Source organism: Papaver somniferum, chromosome 10 (assembly GCF_003573695.1).
Source record: "Papaver somniferum cultivar HN1 chromosome 10, ASM357369v1, whole genome shotgun sequence".
In the NCBI taxonomy this organism is placed as follows: domain Eukaryota; kingdom Viridiplantae; phylum Streptophyta; class Magnoliopsida; order Ranunculales; family Papaveraceae; genus Papaver; species Papaver somniferum.
In genome coordinates this window covers 83,894,016-83,911,918 of record NC_039367.1, presented here as the reverse complement: position 1 = coordinate 83,911,918, position 17,903 = coordinate 83,894,016, and the positions used below count along the sequence as shown (strand labels likewise).

Sequence of the window (17,903 nt, the reverse complement as noted above, 5' to 3'; positions counted from 1 at the left end):
AAAAAAAAACGTCAACTTAGTGATTTATGGGAAAATTCTCTTTAATCATATATACATTTACATCAAAGTAACTTGCAATTGTCTTTTCGGTCCAACCGACAGACACGTTACGAAAGTGCAGTATCCATAGTTTTTGATGTTAGCTTTCTAAAATTTTGGACGGTGATCCATTTGTCAACATATGATGCACTCTCACTTCTTATAGTTTCTACCAATCTTATTCCTCAATCATAGTTCTTGAATCTCATGCATGAACTACGATAATCAAGACAAAATTCGGGATAACTAATATATATCGGGTAAAATACAATTTAATCGTGTTTCATGAATTCCAAGTGAAGTCTTAAAATTCGTAACTTCATTATGTTTATCGAGAAAACTTAGGTATTTGGAGATCGACTCTAGTAGCAACTTTCTGGGCTATCAGAGTCTGTATTCTTTGAAAAATCGTTTGGATTCTGCTGTTATCCTTACATATCTTTTTGGATAGCTTGAAACAATTCATTTGGAAAGTACTATTATGGGAAGTAACAAAGTTTATAAGAAACATATTTTCATGCAGTCTTCAGAACTTTACTTTTCCAACCAGCAGATTAGATTTGAGCTTGGTAAGAAGCTTTTAACTTTGTTTTTATTTGTGAAGAGAGGAGAGCCCAAATATACGTAAATGCTATCAGTTAATTCACACTCAGCAAAATATATATGGAATCTGTAGCTCTAATTAATGTTGTTATATTGAAGTAGACTCAGAATTAACAAAATTTACTACGACTATACTAAAATACTCAGAAAACTCTTTCCAAATATATAAAATAAAAATAACACTACTAATAGTTCAAGTCGCACCAAATGGGGGCTCCGACCCCGGCGACCATGTGACAAAGACGGGCTGAGATAACATTATTACATGTTCATTCATGGTACACTTACTTGCGGGCAGCGGACTATCTTATCAAGAGTATAAAACACGGTTTGGCTAAGTTTGTTTGTGTTAGTGGTGGTCCAGATTTGTCCTCAAAAAGATAAATCCATGGCTATAGTTCTCCGGACCTCACCCTACTACTCGCACGTTTGGCGGCTGAGATTTCATCCTCATACATAAATCTGCCGCTAGGGTGTGATCTCATGAAACAAGTCTCATTAATTTTACCTTAAATGAAATTTCATTCAATTGTGGCATTTCCGTTTCGGAGTTAAAAACTAAAATTTGGGAAGGAGAGATGTAGAGAGAAATAAGAGGCGAAACTATTTGGTTTCTTCGTTGAGTTACGATATTTCCTTCATGATCAGTTTTTTTCGCTTTCCTGATCACTATGAGAAAAATGTGAAGGGTTTGGTCCTGGCCATGGCGCTGATTACAAAACCAAAGGTATGAATCTCTTTGTCCATTCAGAATTTTTTTCCTCTTTATTGATTTGTGTTTCGCCTGATTATTTGATCCTGATTCAAGTAGTTTCATATAATTTTGATTTTTGTAAACGTAAAAAGATTTGATCTCTATGGGGTTTTAGATGGGTTGTTCAAGTGGATTAAAAGGTTAATTTTTGTTTTGAGGCTTTTGAAGGATAATCATCACAAGAGAGGTACCATCAAGTTCACTCTTGGTGGTTCTGAATCTCGCGCCGAAGATTGGGCTTAACCAACCTAATATCTACGGCCACGGTTCAATCAGGTAAAGCACAAAGCGAAATGCACAACTCAAACTCTCATGGTCTCATTAGGCCGGATACACTTTCTTAGTATTAAACGGGGAAAAGATCAAAAGACTCACTGTTTCTAAAATATCATGATTTTATTGAAAAAAATTTCTACCAACCTTTTCAAATTACTTCTTCATGGAATTGAAATTTAGGATTTTGATTTGGATTAAGTGGTTGCTCGATTATGATTATTACAGTCGCTTTAATTTTGCAATCATAGGAATTCAGTTCTATTTCGAATTCTCGGGTACGATAAATGATTTCATTGAAGTTGATGAAAGGATAAATGATAAGGGTAGGTTTGATTTATGTGCATTAACCAATCTACTAACAACTGCGTTCCATTATGAGGATTTACGTTTTAAAGGGAAAATAAAGAAGTCGGCTACGCTCGCTCATTGCAAGTTTTTATCTCAGATGATGATCACTTTTGCCCAGTGAACTTTGAACCAAAAAAGAGACGACGTTGAGGTGAAGAAAAAGATATATAGACACTTGACGACACTATCATAAATAAAACAAAATGAAGGAAAACGGTAAGTACAATGTTCTTCTTCACTAACCCTTCATATGCCTCTGCTTAATTAAGGTTTTTGTGGCCAGATTTTATTCAATTAATCACAAGGTTAAAATATTGTGACCCAAAAAAGCGAGAAGAGATTTCTGGAGTCTTCCAAAAGTAAGTAATTAGAATTTACTAATTTCTTTATTTTTTTGTGAAGTGAGATTTCATTCTTTTTTTTAAATGTAAGGAATTAATGATAATGGTGGTCGTGGTTTGAAATTGTTTGACTAAATTGTGTGATGTTTAGTCCAGCCATGGAAAGGAATCGAGATCGAACAGTTGGCGAAACAAGTAACTTTTACAAAAGAACTTACATCTAGTTAACCAAACAGAATTAATCCCTCCCGTGTCATCCAACTCTCTTGGAAGCCAAGTTCAGGTACCCTTTATATCTTTAAGTGAACGAAAGCTTATTTTGATTAGAGTTATCAAACTGTTGTGTACATAATGAAGTTACATTCCAATACAGTGTCGATTATAAATTTTATGTTAAACAGTAGTCTAATACTAAACTGGAAATATACTACACTAGCTGTTATGTGTACTGATTTATACTTATTATTGAAAATAAATCTAACCGAAATTCATAATTTAATGGTAATTGTCTAATCGAGTCACCCAGTTTTGCCAATTCTGATCTGTGTGGCGACAATTCCAAGCTAAGTTCATGTGGTGGTGATAGTTAAGTATTTTATTAGGATGTATCACTACGTCGGTGTCATTGGATATTTCGGAGTCATGACGTAAAGGTATGTGTTAACGCAGCTCATTTGAAAAATGTATAGCTCAGACGTCGAAACAAGTGGAAAAGCCGCAAAAGTCACTTCATTTGATTTTCTAAGAGAGGTTTAAACACTGAAGGCAATCTAGATCAAGATAGAACTATAACCCAAAAGTTTGTAAAAGCACAAAATCTCTCAGATTTTTTGAATGAGTAGACACTGATGTGTAAACGATTCTTTTCACTTTTGGGTATCTATATATTGTAGATCATTCCTTTTTTTTTTTATCGAATTTTGTAGACCATTCCTAGACAGCAGGCTAAAAAAATTGCATTTTTAAAACTTGATGTGCTTTACTGTACTTATATCATAATGTGTATGCTAGAGCACCACGTTGTGGTAAATAGTGTACTTCATAGGATACTGACATGAAAAGCTTATCACTACTAATGACAGGGCGCCACTGCCTCTCTAACGTGAGGATTTTATTTCTATAGGAAGCTCCCTGGAAAGACCTTCTTCAGATAATGTTGCTGAATATTTGTTTGCATAGTATTACAAAAGTGGATCTTCTTCGCGTATTGTTTAGTAACGTTAACCTGAAGCAGAAGGTTTATTAAGTGGGAAAGCGTCAGTTTCTGCTCAGCAGCTTCATGGCTGCCAATGGAGTGTTCTATATAGGCAGTCACAAGTTTTGGATGGTATTATACTCCTCTACGTTCCGCCCTTTCTTTTATGTGCCTTTTTTTTCTCTCTAATAATGTATTGAGTTGGATGTATTTACACTTGAACAGTCTTTTTCTAAAGGTCTTATGGTGTGCAAAATCATAACCCTTATCTTTTATCATGCACTCCGGGTTGTTCGAGTAGTAGGTCAGCTATGTCAGTACTGTAAGATCGGTAACGATATCTTTAGGGGCACAACGCATGGCTCTGTCCTTTGCTCGTCCAGTCATAATTCAGTTGTTGGAATCAAGCCTACTATTGGACTCACATGCCGAGCTGGATTAATGCAAATGGAGGGTAATGTGGCTGAATTAATACGGAATGTGAAAGGCGTTTACATGTTTTCAGGTAGAGAAAAAAATGATAGATTCTGCGGTAATTGGCGCAGTCTTAGATGTGCTTGAATTTTTTCGATTTTACCTTTTTGTTTGTTTCATGAGCTTTACCTTGGATCATGTGGGTGTATCCACTAATTTGGGTGGTACGTGCAAAATCACAAACTCTTTTAAGTTTGTTACCTTCTTCTTCATCCTGTTCTATCTTCCTCTTAGTTTTGTTGGCAAAATTGGTCACATCTTTGATTTATCAAACATTTGGTCACATTCCTAAATATGGTTGGTTATTTTATAATTTAGGAACAAAACTACTTTACATACCAAAGCAGATAATAACTTCGAATGCACTACTGTCGCTCTTTCCATGTTCACAAATAGGGTTTTTAGGATAAAAGAAAAAGGTAGTAAAAGTCTTCTCTTATAATACTGAAAGGTATTGACTCATGCCCGTGCCGTAACTTATATTACTGAAAGGTATTGACTCATGCCCGTGTCATTACGGCACGGGTTCAGGCCTAGTACTAATATAAAGAAAAGACTCATTTGTTTGGTGAAGCCTTTTCACATGATAATAATACCCCATTAACTAAGTCTTTAATTAATTTTTGTAAAATTAATATATTTCGAAAGCTTTTAAATTATCTACATAATGACTACAAATAAGAATATTAAATTTTTATTTTAAGAATTTTTTTTCTTCATTATTATCAAATTTGGTGTTCTTAAAAGAAATCCAGTTCAAGCATGTGCATCGCACATGTGGTCTTACTAGTACTTCATTAAAAAAAGAACAAAAAAAATCAGAAATGATTAACGTACCGAAAACTTACACCGTGGGGCGCACCGTATGAGAGGGGCTGGTAGGACCACTTCTACCCGCCACTATCCCGATGCTAAGCACGCGCATCGGAACCGTTCATTGCGCACCGTATGAGAAGGGCTGGTAGGATCACTTCTACCCGTCACTATCCCGATGCTAAGCACGCGCATCGGAACCGTTCATTGCCCTCACGATGCATTTCAGGGTGTAAGGCTCCGGTCAACGTATCAAAGCTCAAAAAAAAATCTCACTTACGGACCAATGGTAACAGCTATCGTGTATGATAAAACCGTCTCCAAGTACTGTCATTTATCCTTTATGAGAAAAGGGTCTTATCTCATCCTAAACTTAGTTATTGTGCACACACTAGGGCAAGGGCGCGCATCCTTGCTGGCTCACTCTTCTCCAATGGCCATCTTTCGTGTTAATCACATCCGTTCAATTTCATCAATTTCTCCCATGGAAACCAATTCCCCCAATTTCTTTCCTCAACTACAAAACCCCAATTCTTCATTTAACTGTAGAATCAGATATTTATCTCCAATTTCTGCTCCTCCACAAATCCCGCTCTGTGTCTCTTCCCTTACCACAACACTTAAGAGTACAGCGACATCTTCCACCCTCCAAGAAATCTGTAAAGGTCATGTCCCTGAACATATACTTCAAAGGTAATTTCATTCGCTATGCAATTTACATCCCTGTTTTGGTATCACCGTTAAACTCATTGGTGGGGCTATTTACTTCGTATGATGCAGGGCAGGGGAGATTGGATTTGTTGAACCAACAGATATACAAAAGGAATCTTTACCATTTTTATTCTCCGGACGCGATTGTATACTTCACGCTCAGGTTATTTTTTTCTTTGAGAACTGGTTTGTTATAGTTGATTTCCACATTAACATCAAATATTCTATTATACCTGAATTCGGACGAGTAATCTGATAATTGTGTCAGGAACTTAGGATAAAAATGAATTTAAACTTCTATTTTGTGTTTATTATGAGCTAATGTACTTGTTAATTGTTATTTGATCATCTAGACAGGTTCTGGGAAGACGCTGGCATATCTGCTGTTGATATTTTCTGTCATAAGTGTTCAAAAATCTGCTGTTCAGGCGCTAATTGTGGTACCAACTAGGGAACTTGGCATTCAAGTGAGTGAACTACTGATTTTTAGTTTGTTTAATATGTTGTGATACTATAACGGATCTTTTTTCGGAAATTGTAACTAGGTGACAAAAGTTGCTAGGATGTTAGCAGCAAATCCTTCGGGCCTTGAATCAGAGGGTAGGAAGTATACTGTTATGGCTCTTTTAGATGGAGGGATGTTGAAAAGACATAAGAGTTGGCTAAAGGTGATTGTCCACCTCTTCCAATTATTCTTGGTTTCCTTTAGCTTGGTGACTTTGGTCATAGTAATCATGTTGCTATATAATAAAGAGTTTTGGACTACAACGAAACTTATCTCCATTAAGTGCTACCTCGTACTTGCTCTAATTATTCTTTCAGGCAGAGCCTCCTACAATTATAGTTGCAACCAAGGGCAGCTTGTGCCTAATGCTTGAGAAGCAGGTTTTCAGTCTCGAAGCATTGCGAGTATTGGTAGTCGATGAGGTAATTTCCAGAGTTTTTGTGTACTTTCTGTGTTTTTTTTTTGTCTTTTTTTTGTTCTGAAACGGCAAGTGGATATGTACTTTCTGTTACTGGTTACAATGTTACATTGTTTCGTGCCTTACTGCATAAAAAATGGTAACTTAAATCTTGGTGGACTGGAAAACCACCAAACTGAGGCGTACATGAAACCCAAATCCTAGGCCTGGTTTGGTCGTTAATGATCTTGGCTTAACTGACACCCAACTCGGGGAAGTTAATAATTTTAGCTTTCTTTGAAGATTTAATCGAGAGTTCTTAAGATTTCTGAGAACCTAGGCAATTGGGTATACCTCATTAAGAATATCTTATTGAATTGGTAGATCCCATTAACTGGTCATGAGTATTACTATTTTGTTTATATTTGCAAACATGGAGAACCTGAAAGTAATCAAGTTTCTGTTCTGATTATCACATATCTGTGAGTAAATCAAAAGACTGATATAAAGATGTTCTTGTTTTAGGTTGATTTTATGTTCAATTCATCAAAACAAATCCATTCAGTTAAGAAGATTTTGACATTATACTCAAAATTCAGTAGTCGTCAAACTGTTTTTGCTAGTGCATCAATTCCCCAGCACAATCGTTTCGTCTCCGATTGTATACAGCAGAAGTGGACTAAGGTTTGCTGAAGTTGTTTTTTTTTATTTGTTTATTTTCGAAAGGTTTTATGTAATGTGAGAGCTGATGAAGAACTTGTATTTACTGCTATATACAGCGAGATGTGGTTCATGTCCATGTCAATGCGATTGACCCCATGCCTTCTTGCCTGCATCACAGGGTTGTGGTGAGAGTTCCCTTTGTCCCATCATCTATCTGGTGATCTCCTTAATGATTTGAGCTTTCGCTGCAGAAACTCATGCTTATTGTAGTACACTCTTAAACACTTGAAGTAATTTCGATGCTTGATGTGTTCGTTATAATCTGTTGTGTTCTATGTTCTGATTATGGAACAGATATGCTCTAAGAATGAAAGACTGCAAGTCTTGTTAACCTTACTACGGAAAGATGGACCAAAATGTGCAATAATCTTTGCCAGTGAGCAGGTGTGTGTCTCTAATCATGTTACAGCATTTTAATGTTTTATTAGTAATGAATTAAAATGTATATTACTAAAAAATAGTGGTAGTGAAACAAGTTTCAGTGAAGAAAGTAAGCCATATAGCTGTTCTGTAGAGGATGAACACTTTCTTCCTAATTTATATATGCAGTCTGAGAAATCAAAGAAAGCTGGAAATGCTCCGTCAACTACTAGTCTCGTCGATTTTTTGATAGCTTCTTATGGTAATGATGGTTCAGAGATTTCACTTCTAGAAGAGGACATGAATTTCAATGCAAGAGCAGCTGCACTATCAGTAAGTAACCCTCAATGCTTAAGTTGCTAAAAGTACAAGTGATAATTTTCCAATTCCATACAGTAGCTTAACAAGTTTTAGTTATATGGTTATTTTTTATCGTCAAGCACGTGTGAACGGTGGTTTTCATTTTGCAACCAAGGGAGAAAATTTCTTGTACACAGTTAAATATTTAACAGTTAAAACCATCCTTAAAATGTAGGAATTGAGGCAACGTGGAAACTGCCTGTTGGTGGCGACAGATATAGCAGCAAGAGGGGTTGACTTGCCAGAGACAACCCATATTTACAACTTTGATCTGCCAGGATCTGCAGTAGATTATCTTCACCGTGCAGGAAGAGCAGGTCGGAAACCATTCTCGACAGAGAGATGTACTGTTACCAACATTGTTGTATCTGTAGAGCGGTTTGTGTTGCAGAGATTTGAAAATGAGCTTAAGTTTCAATGTGAAGAACTTCCTTTGTAGACTACATAACCTTGTCTTTATTTGACATGTTTATTTGTTGCCCAAGTTCGTTTTCCTTTCAATATGCGTAACATTGACATCCAAATAAGACAGATATGCATTGGTCATCCAAATACATTATATTGTAACAAGAAAATACTAATTTTACAGTGAAAATACAAGAAATTACCAATGATATTCACAAGAATCGTGTCTTTTAAATGCAACACCTCAAGATGAATATACCGATTTTGGTTCTTTGATCCTCATCTTAATTGAAAGAGGAGACACAGAAAGAGCGTAAGCTTATATGACTAAGCCGTCTTTGATAGTTGAATTCTTCAGTATGACTGTAATACCTGATCTGATATAGAATCCTTCTGAAGATCTGTCCGCCTCTTGAATGCCCTACAGACCCGAAATAGGAATATTTTAACAGCAAGTTACATGCTGCTACTGCACTTTGAAATGCAGTGAGATGGTTAAAGAAACTGTACCTCGGAGTTGGAAATAACAACGTTCTTCCCGATTCTCGCATTTTTGTCGATAATGCACTGACTGTGTTGACAAATAACATAAACAATGAGAAACCTAAATGTATGAAAGCATTCTCAGTACTGACAAACAGGAAAGCATTCAATGGACTTCTACTTGATTTTTGTATTTTCACCGATTCCCATTGGAACCTTTCCTTCGGCCAAGAGGTCTGCTGCTTCTTCAGTAGTTTCATAGGAATCGGCACCAAGCATCACCGTATCCTGCAAGTATATCCGACTCTCTCGTTAGTGATGGTGTTTCGTAGATATCAAAAATCAGTCAATTAATATTTGCTAATATAACATGTTATGAAAGTCTAACCTTTAGATGGACACCAGAGTTTATTCTAGATCGAATACCAACTACACTATGTTCGACTAAGCAATTATTCAAAAAACTTCCATGTGATATGATTGAGTCAACAATCTGGAAAACAACGAAAGGAGAAAGGAAAGATTAATACAGTTTAAAAGCAGATATAAGTTGATCTCATGGAAATGGGTGAAACACAAGTAGCTAATGAAGTACTCATGTTTTAGGCTCTGACTGACCTTGCTATTGTCGATTGACGATGGTGGTAAGTTTCTTCTGGATGTAAACATCGGCTTTGCTGCATCGTAAAAGCTAAAGCTTGCTGGCTGCAGAGTTAAAGAAAGGCATAAGAATCTAGAACTACTAACAGGTATCCAGTCATTGGCAAAACTCGGTAGGTTGGTAAAGCAGTTAATTTGGAGTTGCTCTACTCATAGCATTGATGAAATTTGGCTACTTACATCTTTTGTAAGAGCCAGATTTGCCTCAAAGAAAGATTTGATTGTACCAATGTCCTCCCAATAATCATTAAACAAATATGCCTGCAGCAAATACCTTGTATATGAATAAATCATCAAGGAATAGCGCCGGAAATTTTATAACGTGACAACGTAAAGCTGAGAATTGTAAGTGCAGCTGATGCTTCAGAGTATCATACTGGAGGCATATTTTAAGAAACTGAAAAGAGATTTCATACAAACCTTGATGAAGAACTCATTTGCTGAAGCTGGGATAATTTCAGATCCAAAGTCATTTGCAGTGGGAAATCTCCACCTGTTCAAACAATAAGACTTCAAATTGGAACTTCTTCTTAGGAGATGAAAGGACTAAGGAGCAACGAGAAAATATTTGCCCGCTGTACTTCCTAAGAAGGAAAATTTATTCACCATATTCCTTTACCCTTTACAATCCTCAGTATTACATTATATTCATACCTCAGAAGATTCAAGAGTATCTCCTTCTTGAAGACGTAGACTCCCATGGAAGCGATGTATGGTTTCTTGTCCGCTTCTTCTCGTGACAATCCCAAAACTGTGGTATCTACTGCCTGTATAAAGCCAATAATTTTAGTGCGGTTCCTTCAAATCTTCTTTAATCCCATTTACATTTACATGATAACAAAAACTTACCATTGCTTTCAAATCCTTTCCTCTTGGTTTTTCACTAAATGAAAGAACTCTACCTTTATTGTCAATCTTCATTAAACCGAAATCCGAGGCTCGGCTGTAGATGAAATAAAGAGAGCTTTAAAAACAACTAGGATACAACAACTGTACAGAAAGTGTGCGCATGTAAAAGATCTCTTAGAATGTTAAAGATGATACAAGCATGAGTTAGGAAGACAAGATCAAGGAGACATCCTTTGATATCTATATGCCATTAATGCTATCAATCCCTATTTTTGGACGATAATGATGATGATGATGGAATTACAACTACAAAAATGTGTTACCTGTCATCCATGGGAAGACAAGAAAGTGTAATATCAGCGCCACTTTCGCGATGATTCTGGAATAGAAGTAGGAAATTCTCAAGATTCAATTACTGTAGGATAATGACCTCCATGAAAAATGTAGAAACGATGCAGAAACGAATCTGCACGTGTCGTGATACCTGAACAAAGTCCATGTAGTCCATTCGATACAGGTGATCTCCTGAGAGAATCAGTACATCCTCAATTTCCCTATTTCTGGCATCCTGCAAAGTGGAAGTCAGCGATATTGCATTCATCATGTAACCTCTATACAGTTTAACAGGATCTTATCCGTATTCAAATTTGCAACCATGGTTACCTCAAAAAGCCAATGAAACTGTCGAACAGCATCTGCTGTCCCTTGAAACCACTTGTTCCCTGATTCACCAGGAGTCTGGGTGGCTGCAAGAGCCTGGAAATGAACACAAATGGAAGAGTTATAAACTTCTTCATAAGCCTATAAGAACAGTTGAGTAGAAAAAAAGGCCTCGGAATGTACCTCAACAAAACCATCTCCAAAGCTACCGTTACCAAAATTGTAAGCACGAGCAAGATGTCGATTAAGTGAAGCAGAGTTGTATTGCGTGAGAATGTAAACTTTGTTGATTCCACTGTTTATACAGTTGCTCATTGGCACATCAATGAGCCTGTATGCACCTCCAATTGGCACCTAAAAAGGCAATACATGACCCACAATGAGCAAAACAATGAAAAAATACCCTTGCAACAGTGAAATCTATAGAAAAGAGATAGTTACTGCGGGTTTGGCTCTGCGCTTGGTAAGAGGGAATAGACGAGTACCAGCACCTCCACCCAAAACAATGGCTACAACAGTCTTGGGATTCCTTCTTTCCTGGTCCAAGTCTCTGAACTGCAAAATACCATTTGAAGCATAAACCAACTCGACCGTGAAAAGGAATGCTAATTATAATCAAGAATACAACAGTTTGCTCATTCTTCTGTGATCTCTCTCTCATTTTGGACCCCAAGCTTCATGGGTCGGCCCTGATCATATGAAATACAGGGAAATAACTTCTCACCAAATTCACATATTTCCTAGAACTCACGAAAACCAAAGTATTTGAATTGTATATTAAATCAACTTCTCGATTCAGCTACATGTACTTACTTGCTGCATTGTAACTTCAACCACGTTTATCGACCAAAAAAAATAAAACTTCAATCACCTTTTAATTATGCATGTAAGTCTAACTCAAAGAATACTTCAGTTTAACATAAAACTACATTCAGTGATGACTGATAGTTTCTTATGAAGAACATGGGCTTTACCTTGATCTCACCAACTACATTGTTAGTAGCCACAGCCTTGCAAGCAAAAGACTTGGAAGTTTTAGAGTTAAGAGGTACTCTCCGGTTGTTCAACTTCATTAGCTTCATTCCCATCAGCTCTCCTCCATTGCTGCACAGCTTGTTCCCAGCCAGTCCGGTGTTGCCGCGTAAGTTACCAGCGGCAGCTGAGAAACAAATCCGACCATCGGCCGAAAACAATGCCATTTTTCTAATGATGCAAGTAGAGATACCGTAATGTGTCTTTAAACTTAAAATATATGTACGAAAGGCCTGAAAGAGAGAGAATAGTGAGCTCCCCGGTTTTCTTCAGAATTTTGTTATCCGAACTCAACAACATCCACCAATTTCTTTCAGCATTCCTGACCCGTTGAACCAAAATGTATGAATTACCTAAACCGCCCTTTAACTCACTAAAATTTGAGTTTCAAAATTCAAAAGCATATTCGGAGACGTCCTTTTCCGTACATGGGAGATTGCTGTGGGGTAGTTCACTAGTCTCTGGCTAATAAACCACCAGTTGGAAAAAATGCATAATATCCTTTTATATAAATCCAGTATTTATTGGTAGCTTATGCATAATTCCAGGAGAACTCTGGCCCAAATACAAGTTCACAAACAGAACAGGTTTTCGGTGTTCTTGCCAGTAAATTTGATTGACTGGTGAGTAGAGTGATGGGCAAGTAGTAGTAATTTGATTAATTGTGGATTTTCCTAAATTGGGTTTTCCGAAATTTGTTGATTTACTTCAGGGAACCGCCAATATGACCAAAAATGACTGCTTGAAGAGCAAAAACCTACTAGACAATACTGTTTGTACAAGCAAAGCGCTTAAGCAGCACCCACAACTCTAAACCAGCAGAATTAAAATTTTATATGGAGAGACATATCCTCCTTAAAACATATTGGAGTTGCTCTGCACCATCTTCTTCAAGTCCTCTTCTGACAACAGGGTCTTTTTGCCTTCAACACCAGTCTTATCATATGGTTGAGCCATCTTCCTTAGGAACTGCATTCGTAGAGAAAAAGAGAAAAGAAGAACTGAACTTTGATTCACCAGGGTGCATATAAGTTACGAAAACCTAGCCAAATCTACGAAATGAACGTTCTAATAACAACACACTTAACAAGGAGGTGAAAACTTGAGACAACATCATCAATTTAAAAAATCTTAGGCAAAATTCAGACCCATTTTTGAACCCTCCATATCTACAAACATCATTTTACCATTCTAGTTTACTTGCCCTAGAGACCATGAAAGGAAGTTTTGCAGTTCGATAGAGATGCAGATATAGCATCTGCCTTTTTGATGATTATTACTTGTACCGGTATGTATAAGAAAGAAACAACCACCTAGATGAACAATACCTCTCTTGCAATATGCAATGCCATGTCGGTGCTCAAGTTGAGGTGTGCTTCTCGTAAATGTGACAGTATCCACCCAGGTAACTTAGACCGCTTGTCATGTCGGCTATACCTGCACCATTCAAAAGCACTTAACAATCAGACAAGATGTAAAACTATCCAATAAAATGTTTAACAAAACGGAAGTTCTGCTTATTCTTTTCCTTGTAATGGGCCTTAACATGTATTTTAGGTGGGTATCATTGATGGAACTACTTATGCTAGAGGTTGCCTCGACTTCAAGGAAGTGTCAGCAGTAACTTGGAGTTCAGGAGTTAGGAAACCAATAACTAAAGATGCAGATAATAGTAATTACTGACTACCTTTTGTCGGCAAAAATCATCATCCCATAATCTGCTTTTGAACGAATGACTCGACCAACACACTGAGCTGCTTGCCTCTGGCCAAGTAAGCATACATTAAGGAAAGTCAAAGTTTGTTCAAGATAATGACAACTGGGACCAATTGCTAAATGAACTTTTCTAATCAATATAAGATCATATAAAAAATACCAAGGCGTCAAAAGTCAAAAAATCTCCTTCTTTTATCTGGAATGTTTCCCGCAAATACTCTAAGCGCGCAAGCAATATTCTGCGAAATTTTTTGACAAAAGATAGGTAAGCCTCGATTACAAATTCAGTATTGACACTAAAAAGAACCTTGAATGCTATAAGAAAGTCTCATTCTCAAAGTGGTCGAGCACAATTATCTCTAGTAATTTTACAAATGAAATTCCAAAAAATAAGAAGTGCAGGTCACCTGCTCAGAGTGTACTGAAAAGGTACCCCAAACATGATTACAAGCCTCCCATAATGTCGATCGAAGTCTATACCTTCCGCTACTTTTCCCCTGCAAAAACAGAAAGATTACGTATGATTAACTAACTTACGGGACTTTCTTTGAGCTCCTTACTTCGTACGTATTATTCGTTAGTCGACCTACATCAACTACTTGATAATGAATTTCACTTACTATAATCTCAATACAGACATTCATACTCAAATGGATGGAACAAGCACATGAGAGAACATTACCTGGCAACAGAAAAAAAGACAGCACCTCTCCCGCAGTCACAAGCCCTTCGATAGTTATCCAGAGCCAACGTAGTTTCCACAACATCCTGAGTCTCAATGAAGACAAGCTTATGCTGCATTATATCCTGGATTAATGTGAACAGATGTTGAATGAAAATTAGGACATAGGAAGACTTGAGAAGGAAATGAAGGTCGACAATTGTACAAGAATGTGTCAAACATACAACAAAACTAAATAAACTAGGAGGCTTTACTCGAGATATTGCACATCTACATTAGCAATGAAAAATGTTGACATCACTGACTTGATAAAGGGAATAAACAACATCCAAAACTCCAGTTGAGCATCCCGGCAACTGCAATAACCAAACCCAAGGTACCACGTGGTTTCTTCATTGAGGCCTTAGAAGGCTATAAATGTAACCTTATCCATGAGACCTGTGGTTTCTTTGGACACCACGAATTAGGCCCTAAAACCAAGTTCTAGCTAAACAAACATTCATCACACTAGAATCCTCGAGAACCACAATAATCAAAATAAAGGTACCGGGTGGTATCTATTTTTGAGTCCTAGAGGGCTATAACAATTTTCTTATCCAAAAAATCTCTGGGTTATTGGGACACCACAAATAAGCACCTAAAATCTTCGGGAAATCTGAAAATTGAAAGTCCATAACAATGCCATAGCAAGTCCCAGCTATGCAACCATCTGAAAGATATGGACTTAAAGGCACAGTCAAACTATAGCTGCTATACCTGTAAGATTCCCATCTCATTCCAACTATTGACGATGCCATCCATATACGAATAACTAACAAAAAAACAAACGACTCCATCTGGAACAGCAGTCACCATCTCCAGCAAGAGTCGTCCATAATTCCTGACAACACCTGGATCACTCCTCATGTCGAACTTTGTACTTACTGGAAGCTGGTCACTGGAATAACATCATTCAAGCCATTCAGAAACAAAACCAAGAACAACAATTTGAAGGGGAATAGTTATATCTTCTATTAAGCCCGAAGTTTATGTGTGTAGAGAAAGTTTATGAAAACAGACAAACAGAAACACTCTGCAACCATCTATTAGATAACATACCTCCCACGAGTAAGAACCATCGGACAAATGCAATCTCTTGTCATAGACATTGTAAAGCTTCGACTGATGACTGGATTGAAATTCAGAAGACGAGGGTAGAGATCAATAGGACTCAGAGTTCCAGAAGTTATCACAACTGATTGAAACCGATCAAATACAGGTTTTATGGCAAGCGAAGCGTCATGACAGCTAAGCTGGATCACCAAAATGAAGCATTAATATCTAAACACTAATTAAAAATAAGAATAAACTGAAATACGCATTCATCAGTAGGTATTGGAAGTGCAGGCTTCCTACAGATATTGGGTGTCAGTAAGGAAGCCGCAGTGCCGCACAGTCTGTGTGTGTATATTGTACACTTTCAATTTGCTAGGAATCAAGGCAACTTTGTACCTGCAATACGGGATCAGGTATATGTGGCATTCGCTCATCGAAGGGTTCAATTATAATTGAAAAGCCCCGGGTGTAAGTCCCCACAAGTGTAGCAAAATCACATATTGTTTGGATATGTAGAAATTCATCTGTATCGGTGATTTCTAGAGTCATCATCAGAGAGTGTAGCCGATCATAACAAAACCGCAGCATTTTCTGGTCAATTCCAGTCTGAGCATAGATTGAAGCAACAAACGCAACAGGTCCCTCTTTTACGACATTTTCACTCTGCAAACGCCCCCGCAAATACTGTACCAATCTTCGCAATACATTCAGAAAATGTTCTGCTTTTCGAATGTTTCCTGGTACAGCCTCCTTCAATATATCATCCGGCAAAGCAGGATTTGCGAGCCAGGCATCTGTTACTGTAAGGACAACAAAGAAGGTAAAGATATGTAAACACAAGGATAAAGCAAGATGAACTGCTGATTATAAACAAAATGAATGTACTATGTCCCACATACGAGCTAGGTTCCCCCTCTGTGCTAATCCTTCCACGAGTCGGTTGTACTCTGCGCGTAATCTATTGGCATCGGTTGCCTTGAACCTTCCCGCCATGACAAACATTTTGAAGAGAGATCGATCATCAAAATTTTATTTTGACGAACAAATAACATTAAAAGAACACAACTAACCCTCTGCCAAACACGAAAACACAATCACAGACAATAGAACCAACCCAATCACTATCTAACACAAAAGTGCCTCCACCACAGTTTAGATATATCAAACTTCCATTATATTCAACTAAATTAAATTAAACTCAGATAATGAAACCATAAACACGAACCTGTCAATTTCATGAGACATCTTGCTAAGATTCCTAGTAGCACCTTCGAGTGTCTGCTGCCTTACACTCACACTAAGTGCTTCAATACACACATTATCAATATTATGCGCTTCATCAAACACAACAACACATTCCCTTTGCATCTCTTTTGATATGAATCCAGCCACTTTTGGATCAAGCAAATATTGATAACTATAAACAACCACATTAGCAAATTGCACCATATGTCTTGCCAAATAATAAGGACACCAACCTTTCTCCTTCCCAAACGTTCTCAAATCTTGCAACGTGTAAACTCCCGATGGTAGAATAGCATTCGAACCAGCCCTCTCATAATTCTCAAAAAAATCACAAGTCGGAATACCAGGACTCTTCACGGCTGCCTCCCTTACCCAACTTGCAGTCAATTTCCTACACGCAGCATCAACTGAATCCCTCAAATTACTCGAATTCACAGTCGGATTAATACATAAATTCTTCCTAGAACTTAACCCTAAAGCTAACATCCTTGCGTTTGGACCAAGATGTTTCAATTGGTATTCATGTAAAACACGTAATTCAGCTAGGGTTTTCTCCATTTCATGAACTGTTCTTGTACAATACAGTAGTTTTAGTTGGTTTGATTGTTTTGATAACGAATAACTAGTGATTAAAGAGAGTAAAGCAATGGTTTTACCGGTACCTGTTGGCATTTCTAATAGACAATGTCCTTTTGCATCTAGGGTTCTTTTAAGTTCTACCATGTAAGAATATTGTTCTGGGTAGATGTTATCGTAGGGGAAATATACTGTTAAATCTTCGATTTGAAACTTCATATTGTAGAATTGAAATGTTTGGTTTAGGTTTTCGAATTGGTATATTCTCTCTGGTTATTGATTTAGGGGTCTAGGGTTTGTTCATTGGTAGCGTTAAGTTTCGAAACTGTACAGTTAATTTTGAAGACGAAGGAGAGAGCCCCCAGAAGAAGATTTATTATGTGATACCGTGCATCCGGATACATCTTCCTGAACTTATCATGTCACTAAGAATGTAACACGTGTATATCTTGAGAATTAATTCGTGGAGCACTCTACTGGACTACGTGGGTCCAACAGAGCTTCCAGCCTGGGTTGCACGGACGCTCCATTTTCTGAGCAGTGTCCGCGTCCGACGCGAGTCGAACACAGGACGCTGACACGACGCGTGTCCGACGCACTA

General features: G+C 37.4%; 3 protein-coding genes and 1 long non-coding RNA gene across 14 annotated transcripts; 2 read left to right on the top strand and 2 right to left on the bottom strand.

Moving 5' to 3' along the window:
• The first annotated feature begins 1,163 nt into the window (after positions 1-1,163).
• LOC113319000 lies at positions 1,164-4,242 on the top strand. Of its 9 annotated transcripts, none has more exons than XR_003344996.1 (5): positions 1,165-1,369; positions 1,565-2,379; positions 2,513-2,644; positions 3,485-3,688; positions 3,782-4,242. It is a non-coding gene; the product is annotated as an uncharacterized LOC113319000 (long non-coding RNA). The 9 variants fall into 9 exon arrangements; XR_003344994.1 differs by having other exon boundaries at positions 1,555-2,379; XR_003345000.1 differs by having other exon boundaries at positions 1,165-2,236; positions 2,290-2,379.
• A 1,000-nt stretch (positions 4,243-5,242) lies between these two features.
• On the top strand, positions 5,243-8,397 carry LOC113318156 (DEAD-box ATP-dependent RNA helicase 58, chloroplastic-like). Of its 3 annotated transcripts, none has more exons than XM_026566283.1 (10): positions 5,243-5,536; positions 5,624-5,717; positions 5,908-5,994; positions 6,100-6,222; positions 6,377-6,481; positions 6,982-7,140; positions 7,236-7,304; positions 7,474-7,563; positions 7,729-7,872; positions 8,075-8,397. In XM_026566283.1, the coding sequence occupies exons 1-10, from the start codon at positions 5,277-5,279 to the stop codon at positions 8,336-8,338; spliced, it is 1,395 nt and encodes a 464-aa protein (XP_026422068.1). In that variant the 5' UTR covers positions 5,243-5,276; the 3' UTR covers positions 8,339-8,397. The 3 variants fall into 3 exon arrangements, with proteins under 3 accessions (XP_026422068.1, XP_026422067.1, XP_026422069.1); XM_026566282.1 differs by having other exon boundaries at positions 5,244-5,536; positions 5,908-6,021; XM_026566284.1 differs by having other exon boundaries at positions 5,410-5,536; positions 5,912-6,021.
• A 14-nt stretch (positions 8,398-8,411) lies between these two features.
• Positions 8,412-12,284, bottom strand: LOC113318155 (glucose-1-phosphate adenylyltransferase large subunit-like). Its single transcript, XM_026566281.1, has 15 exons — positions 11,931-12,284; positions 11,398-11,511; positions 11,140-11,310; positions 10,960-11,052; positions 10,781-10,864; positions 10,620-10,675; positions 10,297-10,390; positions 10,102-10,214; positions 9,868-9,940; positions 9,628-9,708; positions 9,406-9,492; positions 9,176-9,280; positions 8,969-9,075; positions 8,815-8,875; positions 8,412-8,725 (listed from the first exon to the last, which is right to left on the bottom strand). The coding sequence occupies exons 1-15, from the start codon at positions 12,153-12,155 to the stop codon at positions 8,624-8,626; spliced, it is 1,566 nt and encodes a 521-aa protein (XP_026422066.1). The 5' UTR covers positions 12,156-12,284; the 3' UTR covers positions 8,412-8,623.
• A 439-nt stretch (positions 12,285-12,723) lies between these two features.
• Positions 12,724-17,635, bottom strand: LOC113318154 (general transcription and DNA repair factor IIH helicase subunit XPD-like). Its single transcript, XM_026566280.1, has 11 exons — positions 16,707-17,635; positions 16,381-16,463; positions 15,878-16,281; positions 15,485-15,678; positions 15,143-15,323; positions 14,387-14,511; positions 14,112-14,201; positions 13,865-13,943; positions 13,676-13,752; positions 13,317-13,425; positions 12,724-12,957 (listed from the first exon to the last, which is right to left on the bottom strand). Exons 1-11 carry the CDS (start codon positions 17,519-17,521, stop codon positions 12,844-12,846), a joined length of 2,271 nt encoding a protein of 756 aa, XP_026422065.1. The 5' UTR covers positions 17,522-17,635; the 3' UTR covers positions 12,724-12,843.
• Between the last annotated feature and the right edge of the window lie 268 nt (positions 17,636-17,903).